The 8,891-nt window shown below is 42.5% G+C and overlaps 1 protein-coding gene across 1 annotated transcript; it reads right to left on the bottom strand.

Annotated features, from left to right (window-relative positions):
* Window positions 1-383: 383 nt before the first annotated feature.
* On the bottom strand, window positions 384-7,471 carry LOC100193607 (uncharacterized). The gene is made up of 7 exons (NM_001138709.1): window positions 7,306-7,471; window positions 6,944-7,003; window positions 4,473-4,759; window positions 4,151-4,393; window positions 4,008-4,062; window positions 3,762-3,902; window positions 384-708 (listed from the first exon to the last, which is right to left on the bottom strand). The coding sequence occupies exons 2-6, from the start codon at window positions 6,987-6,989 to the stop codon at window positions 3,880-3,882; spliced, it is 654 nt and encodes a 217-aa protein (NP_001132181.1). The 5' UTR covers window positions 6,990-7,003; window positions 7,306-7,471; the 3' UTR covers window positions 384-708; window positions 3,762-3,879.
* Between the last annotated feature and the right edge of the window lie 1,420 nt (window positions 7,472-8,891).

Here is an 8,891-nt window from a genome sequence, read left to right as displayed (position 1 = left end):
TTGGCTTTGGCAACCCCATGTTTCCAAAGCGTTTGTATTTTCCTAAGAAAAATTAGTTTATTTTCTCTTAATAAATAAATATCTCTTAAAATAGAGTTGCCAAAATAATCTTAAATATAAAAAAAGTCCTATACCCACATGTAAGGAGGTGTTTGGAAGCAAAGTATTTTTAAAGTTTTAAGAAAAATCATAGTATTAGATAATACCATAATATTTTTGCCAAAAAATGTTTGACTACATTATAAAAAACACTGTTTTAAATACCATGGTTTTGTAGATACCATGATACTTGAAACTTCACGCCAACCAAAAGTTTTTGCCTATAACTAACATTGCACATGTATACTAAATATCACAGTTTAAGATACTTTGTCTACAAATGTATTGTTAAGAGTCATGTAAAATATACTACGATTATGTCATAACATCTTAAAACCATATTATTCCAAAACTATAGTTTTAAAATACTTTGTTTCCAAATAAGCCCTAAGCCCCAGCCCACCTTTGCTCTGCGGTCTCTGAATTACATGATCATACAAGGCAATGATGAAGTGAACATAAGTCGAAATGACAAAATAATTTACAACTCCATATGATAAGTTCAAGTTCCCAAGGAATAATACACGACTCATATTCCATCAGTACAGGTATCTTGTTTCCTCTGTAGCAGTCGTAGTATTAAATATTTTCCATCTGTGATAACTGCGTCTGTAACATAAAACATGTGTTGTTAGATTGGCCAGGTGATACACCAAAAACAAAAATAGTATGCTTTTACCCCGAGATAAAGATTCAAATCATAATAATTCTTGAGCATTTAAAAATTCATTGCACTATTTCAATGATAACGATGTAGCCAAAGCAACTCTTGGAAAGAAAGACCATAAAACCATGAGTGCAGAGAAATTTAATATAAAAACAGCGAAGTGCAAAATTTTGAGGCATAAAAATATATGTTTTTTAGGGAGCTTCCAAATGTCAAAGATGTTATGCAGAACATTAGGGATGAGGCCAAATTGTGGGGAGGCAGGTGACAAAGTCCTCAGTAGCATTTAGCCTAATTGTTCTGCTTATAGGTCATTGGCCGCAGTTTCTTTCTTTGGTCAATCCTCTTGTACGAACCATATCGTGACATGCTTGTATGAGTAATTGAGTATTCTAAGGCTACTCTTTTTTACCCTCCAGATTATATAATTCAGCTTAAATAAGTTAAAAGTCAAACAAACAACACAGATTATTAAGTAGACTATATAATCTAGATAACTAGATTATGATAATCCATAAGCAGATCATTAGGTGCTTATATAATCTATAAGCTGGATTATATAATCCTGGAAGGAAACAACAAACAGGACTTGGACTATAGCCAGCAGATCGTGCATTGGCTGTGCAAAACACTGTTTTGCATTATAGACTGCGCTGTTTACACAATAAATTTTGAAATGTGAGATGAAGATGAGTAAGATGCTAGAGATAGCCTCGTGGAGGTCCAATGGAAGTGCACAAGCTTGTTTGATTCTGCCATCTGTCCTTGAACTCACAAATCGTCCATTCTACTCCATTTAGATCCTCAATCTCTGTTTGGTTCTAAGAGCAAGTCCAAGCAGGTAACCTTGCTTGTATGCTGATGTGGCACACTGACATGAGCTTAACCTCTCTCCTCTTTTCCCTGAGCTCCAAGTCTGCTCTCTCCCAAGCTGAACCACGGGTGCCGGCGGCTCCACCACAGCTCCTCAGCTTGAGGTTGCTCAGAGGCCACGTGTCGGCGAGGCTTCAGTGGGCACACATCATGCATGCCAATATGGTGTGGGCTGCTCTGGCAGGGGAAATGTGCTGGAGTCACCCTCGCTGAGTGGGTTGTGCCCCTGGCTGCACGCCTGAATCAAAGCAACCGTCATCGTTGCACTCGATGGGCATGGAAGCCGGCGCTGATGATGACCAGGGGATTCAAACAGGTACGCAAAGAAGCCACTGCCATAGTTATTAATGGCGTGTTTGGTTTGAGGTCAAAGTAGGATTTGAGTTGGGGGCGACACCATCCACTCGATTTTTTAGATCACGCCGCCCCCAAAAATCACTCCGGCGTTCACCTCGCCCCCGCTTACTCTCCATCCAAACACTATAGAAAATGTGGCCGCCTCATTTCATCCCTCCTTGTACATCCAACCAAACGCGATAAGGCGACTTAAGAGGAGCGACCCCTTTTTAGGCATAAGGCGAGGCGACGCCTTACTCCTATATAAAATATATAAAGATAGAAAAATATAGAGAGTTAAGTGAGGTGTTTATAGAAATATATAATATAATATACTTGCACACAAAATTTAGGTTCTGAACGTCCATCTAGAAGCCCATTAATTCATATATTGTGCAAAAAAGGAAACAGAAAAGAGAAGGAAAAAAGAACGGTATGGACTTTTATTTGGTGGCCCATCTAGAAGACCATCAACCACAAACACAAGTGCCCTAACTTTTTCACTACTCCCACATAGGCACAGCTGCCGCTACTCTCGCATAGGCACAGCCGCCGACGACTCCCGCTCCCTCCCCCACAGCGCTTGGCACGCGGCCTGTGCGCCTCCAGTCCTCCGCACACCGGCCGGCGTGCCCCAAGCGCGGCCCACGCGCTTGCGCGTCTGCGACCGCCGCGCGCCTGCGACCTCCACCGCCACACCCCTGCGACCTCCGCCGCCACGCCTTACGTCCGTGGGCAAGGCGAGCAGGACGCCTTGCCATCCAAGCGCGCCTTAACGCTTCAGCGACGCCTTAATAAGCATGGCCACTGCTCATGGAGATCTCAACAGTGAACTCAGTGAGCATGAAGATGTCGACGCCAATGATGAAGCCAAAGCTGAACCATGTGAGGCACCGGCAAATCTCGTTTTTGTTGCATGCGGACCGGTCGACGAAACAGTCATGGACGGCCGGATGTGGATCAGCCGCCCAACAGTGCCCCAGTTCACGAACTACAACTCCAAGTTCTCTGTGCCGCCGCCAGTAGCTCCTTGTCGTTGCTACAGCTTTGCCTGTGTCCATGCCCCCTCCTCTCCCCTGAGCTAAACAGTGGCAGGGCCACGACACCTGAGCCCCTAGCCACACCTTCCCAAGCCACATGTGCGCCTCCCCAATCCATGCCGAAGAGAGGAGAATGGGCTAGACCCACATGTCAGTATGCCAAAACAGTATACGGACGCTAGACCCATTTTACTGGATCTGAGACCCAAATAGAGATTGTGGAAAATGGTCGATCTAGGAGTTCATAGGTTGGGATGGCACAGCAAAACAAGTTTGAGGACCCCCAGTGGAGTTTACTCTTCTTAATATAGTGAATTAATGATGCACAACTCCACATCCAAGGGAAAAAGAAAGAATCGATGGCACCGATTTTTGTTATTTTGCACAGCTATCATCTCTTCATTTCCAGATCTCCCATCATCTAACTCTGTTTTCTGGGTTTTCTTTGAGAAAATACCCATAATGAATAATCATCTTATTTTTATTAGAATAGCATACCATGTACTGACTAGTTAATGTATGTCAAACTCCAAATGAAGCATAACTGGTCATGCAAATAAAGTTATATAAAGTCATGCAAATGAAGCAAATAAAGTCATATAAAGCCACTCAAAAAAATGGAAGTATATGGCACCACATGAAGAATAAGATGCCAAAAGTCATGCAAATAAAGTTATATATAGCACAAAATTAAGCATATCCAAATAAATTAACAAATAGAGTACAAGAGATCAAGAAGCACATACCTTTGCCAGAAAAGATATGGAAAAGGAACACTTCAGAGCCACTCATTAACAACATAAATGGAGTTGAACTAAAATAGAAACATGCACTGCTGACAATTAACGAAGTCCATCATAAATTTCACTGAATTTTGTGCTTTTGTGCTGTCATAAACAAACAAGGAATGTTCAACAACAAAATCGCAATATTAGGAAATATTTTATTTTAATTATGGAAATATGATAAAAACAATATATAGGATGCAGTACTTTTCTTGTGATTTTGGACATTTGCTGAACTTCCAGTTACTTCTTGCTTTCTCTTCTGAAATAATAAATGGAGAATATTAGAGCATAGGAATCCTTAGTTCAGACAAGCTCATATGTAAAATAAATAGGATAGATCAGGTAACCTTCTCATGTTTCTTGGAATGATCACCACCTAAATCATGATTCCCACTCTTGTCCTTTTTCTTTTCTTTGTCTTTGTCCTTATCTTTATCTTTATCTTTACTCCGATCTTTATGCCGATGTTTGTGTTTCTTCTGCTCCTTCTCCTTGTCTCTATCTTTCTCTTTGTGTTTCTTATGTTTCTTCACTTTATCCTTGGACTTGACCTTGGATTTCCCAGATATGGTTGGTGTACCTTTTTCAGCCTGTTTTGAGTACAGATTACTTCAGTAATAAGAGTCAATATAATCAAAGACAAAATATTCTAACCAGTCATTATCTTACAGAAGGCAAGTCTACTGGTGCAGTTTCTCGCAGCTGAAATGCTTGTCCTAGTGTTTCCATGTCAAATGGCTGAATGTAAGCAGTCTTCTCACTTGAACATGAGTTCTGAAAGAGTTGGTCCAACTCCATCCCTTCCCCCTTACGAATTTCTGTGTCACCCACAACATTGTTAAGGTAATTTGTATCTGAAATTGCCAATGGCAAAGGCTTCTTGCAAAAGAAACTATGATGATTCAGCAGCTTGTAGCGACTAATTAAGTCCACAGCACCACTAAGCTCCCGAGGACCTGAAATACCGAAAGATATCATGGTGGGTGAGTATCTACTCTGGGAAATAGAATTAGCAATTGCAATGAATAACAAGGATCCAGGCTCTCAGAGTCCAAGACTGGAAAAAGGTGATGCTTTGTGCATCATAAACAAAAGAGACTTAATTGAAACAAGTATATTTGCCCTAGGAAGTAAAGATGTCAACAAGCTAGCCCTAGTTTGTACTTTGTACACTGCTATACTACATAGAACATCTAATATCATTACAGGCATATGCTACTTGTGAACTTAACAAATCAACACCAAGATACGAGCAGCATACATGGTGCCAGAGTCAAAGATCAACACCTAATTCCCCAAGGACATGCACAATACTTACGGTCAATATGACCATAGGGGTGGGCCACCTGATAAAGTGAGCTTTATTACCTCCTCCCTGTCACAACTTGTATCACTCAAAAAAGGTTGTTGGCAGGTCACAAGGCATAATATAGTAGAAAACAAAACCTATAGCTCCAATCATCCCTCCCATTTTCTGCAGCTATGGGTGTGTTTGGCTGGTGTATGGGGTTTGCATCATATATCCAGGCTGAGGGAATGCAGACTGAGTGGAACCGTATTTCAGAAAAGGTGTTTGGTGAGGGGGTTGCATGAGCGGATGAAAAAAAACGAAGATGTTGTTTGGTTGCCTGCATGAGGCAGATGCAACCTCTCTAACCTGCAAGACTGACACGTGGGCCCATCACCTTTATACTGTACCCACTCAGCCTGGCTCGACAGTGAAGCTCGATTTTGGTGTATTCCACCAGCCTGTATGCACTCATGCAATTGTATCTGCTCATCCAGGCATGCAGCCAACCAAACAGACTTCAGACTTCTCGCTCAGCTTTATATGGCTCATCCATGCAGAATGAGTGGGGCAGACAAACGAAACACACCCTATGGCGTTCATCTTCCCATCATAGCAAAGGCCACTCTGCTTCCGCTCCCCAGTAGAGGTCCTCTTCATGTTCACATTCCCTTACCAGCGATTTCCCTAAATAGGCACCTCTTCCCTGCTCCCATACTTCATGGCTGACACCCCTCCACCACAATCAGAAATGCTACAAAATAATCGAGCTCTTGGCTGCCAGATTGAGCTACTCTCCAGTTGAGTGAAGGTCCTTGTCACCAGATTGACCTCCCCACCAACCACATCGAGCTTCAAGGAGTCGGATCAGGAGGTGCCACCATTACCTAGGTCAAGTCTCTAGTGTCTCTATCTACACCACAGCCAAATTCAGCGATCTTGTGGTGTCTGGCCCTTCACTGAGCTGTAGCACACCCCTGTGACCTTCATCTTATTTGGCTCCGTGTATAGTCCTGGTAAGGGGGTCAACACAACAGCCAAATGGAACCGGATGGAGACAAGAGAAAGTTCTTTTATTCCTTATTATTGCCACAGAAGGCATGCCTGTTACAGTGGTGAGAGCTGTCTCACTCAGTCACTAGGTCACGAGTTCGAAGCAGCCTCTCCGCATTTGCAGGGGGAGAGAGAGAGAGGTTTTTCCTCAGTTTATCCCTTCTCCATACCCCAACCATGTGGGAGCCTCCGGCAGTGGGTCTGCCCCTTATTTTTGTTGCGCAGTAAACCTACGTTGGACCATAAGGTTTTTTTACCTAAGATGTATTTTCACAATATTTATGGCTGGCAACAGACCTGCATTAATTGCTTATTAAGGTGTACTTTTCAAGTTTTCATTCACAATTGGTTGCCCTAATTAGCTGTATCAAAAAGGTGCATTATATCAAGGTCTCCTAGACTAGGTCCAATGCAAATGCCACAAGGGTTGCAAAATTAAAGTACAAAGTTGATTGTGTTAAGTCAAATTACTTAGAAATTCCACATGGCATTGTCAAAAGGTACAATCAAAACTAATAGTGCAATAGAGGATATAGAGGATAGCAAGAGCAAAAACATAACAAGAAATAGCCTCAGCAAGAACACTGTCACTGAAACATTTGCAAAAATCCACAAGTCAATTTATGTCTTGATCATAAATCAAAATATCCATAATTCTATGTCTGTATCAAAAGCAGTTCCAAACTTAACCATTTGGGATATTTACGCAACATACTACATCAAAAGATAGCTTGGAACGCTATAGTATTTCCTTTCTTAGTTGAAAGGAAGACGAATTGAAAAGAACCAAAAAGCTTACCTCTCCCAAACTTGCCATCAGAACACATCTGGTTAGAGCTTGACATATTGTCCACCTAACCTATATACGTGAGTTGAGCATACAAAGTCACGTTAGCAAGTTGTAAAAGTACAACAACAATCTCAAATCAGTAATTTGCTTCAAAAAAATATCGAATCCGTATTGATGCTTTTAAAAAAAGGACAAATCGGCCGGAATATCTAGTAGAGAGCACAAGTAACCATGTCTCTCAAATTCAATAGCCAGTGGCTGAAATTGGGCATCTTCCACCTGATCTAACCATATCCAACAACTTTACAGAACCCTAGCTGCCCAAATCGAATGCCACCGGAAACGGAGATAAGTTAGGGTTTGGGGCTTACCTTGGAGTGGACTGAAGCAAGAAGGACGTGTGAACGCTGGATTGGTGAGGGATTCGCCGGAGGGGGGTCTATGAAGGGAGTGCTGGTCGTGGACTTGTGGTGCGGGCGACAGCATACGGCGTGCAGCAAGGAGCCGTGAGCCGGGAGCGACTGCGACCAAGTCTCGTTCCCAGCGCGGCCGCGTGTGGCTGTGCGGGGTGTCGTGTGTGGATTGACTGATGTAGCTGAACTGAAGGCCCTAGTGGCAGTGTGCGTTGAATTGAATATCGAGCAGTCTCCCTATCTCATCCGTCGGTTTCACCTCTCAGTTACAAACTTCACCCTTCAATAAATACATCTATAATATAAAACAGTATTTTACACTCTTATTTACATATTATTATTAAAAATAGCCTAAAGCTCACATGTCACATCTTTTATAGAAACCAAAAATAGGTATCACGCCTCTCTAGTCACCAACAACAGTTAAGATAGCGTTACGCCAGAACTCGCGCTCTCTCTTAGAGTTTCAAACATATATACCATTATAAAAAATTAGTATTCTAATATACTAGCTAATTCATGATATCTGGCGCAACCCGCGCTCTCTCTCTCTCTCTTTGAGTTTCTCACATATATATCATTATAAAAATTTAGTATTCTAATATACCATTATAATTCATGATATCTGATGGTTGCTATTATTCAATTAGAGAATTTGGTCCGTGTCAATTACCTATGATAGTGCTTATACTGTACATTTGTATTGTCCTTTTACCCTTCTATAACTATCAAAATGGATTCATCGCCGATCGCGGTCCCTGTTATCTCATCGTCGGTCCTTGTTATTCTCATCGTCGATTCCTTCATCTTCCATGTTCTTCTTCGTGGCCGGTATGCTTCACAGTCGGCTCCTAAAGCGCCCAACGCCATCTCGAGCTCGCAAGTAAAGAAAGCCTAAGCAGGCAAGCGTGCATGGCAAAGGGAGCAACCAAACCCTTCCTGAGCATGCAAGGGTGAACCTTGCAGAGAGGGACAGCTAGCTTCTTTCCCTAAGCGTGTGGGAGAGGTAGCGAGGTAGCTAGGCGGCTAGCCATGTTGGTGTTGTTGTTGTTGTCCAACTTTCTGCTCTACTGTTTCTACCCTTCTGTCGACCACCACTGTGTCGGCACGTACTAGTACATCAGCCACCCGACGAGCGGCAACATCCTGTGCTGCCACGAGGGCCCCTTCGTCGAGCGTAGGACGATGGCTCAGAGCAGTAGACCGCTATCGTTGTAGGTGCGCCAACACCCGACGAGTGTGGCCACCGATGACGCCGGTTGTGGCGGTATCGTGGCGAGTCAATAAGGGTATTTTCATCTTCTCGAACGAGCCTTATACGCACGTAGATAATGGCACGGACCAGATTTTCTTACCGAACAATGGTAACCACCGAATATCACGAATTATAATTACATCTTTAAAATACTGAATTTTCATATTAGCATATATCTGGAAAAAAACTTTTTACATAGTTGCGCCAACAAGCAACTTTATTAGAATAACTTCAACATATACTTTGTTAGCTTGTTCACAGGACTTGTTCGAGAGGAGGGCACCTCCTC

This window comes from Zea mays, chromosome 1, assembly GCF_902167145.1.
Source record: "Zea mays cultivar B73 chromosome 1, Zm-B73-REFERENCE-NAM-5.0, whole genome shotgun sequence".
NCBI lineage: Eukaryota > Viridiplantae > Streptophyta > Magnoliopsida > Poales > Poaceae > Zea > Zea mays.
This window is presented reverse-complemented; position numbering and strand designations above follow the sequence as displayed.

Bases quoted from the DNA above. Each gene is read 5' to 3' on its own strand.
- LOC100193607 (NM_001138709.1), bottom strand. From the start codon at position 6,989: ATGTCAAGCTCTAACCAGATGTGTTCTGATGGCAAGTTTGGGAGAG. The intron at 4,063-4,150 runs GTTACCTGATCT...TTATTATTTCAG, and splicing joins ATTCCAAGAAACATGAGAAG to AAGAGAAAGCAAGAAGTAAC. The intron at 3,903-4,007 runs GTACTGCATCCT...TGTTTATGACAG, and splicing joins TGTCCAAAATCACAAGAAAA to CACAAAAGCACAAAATTCAG.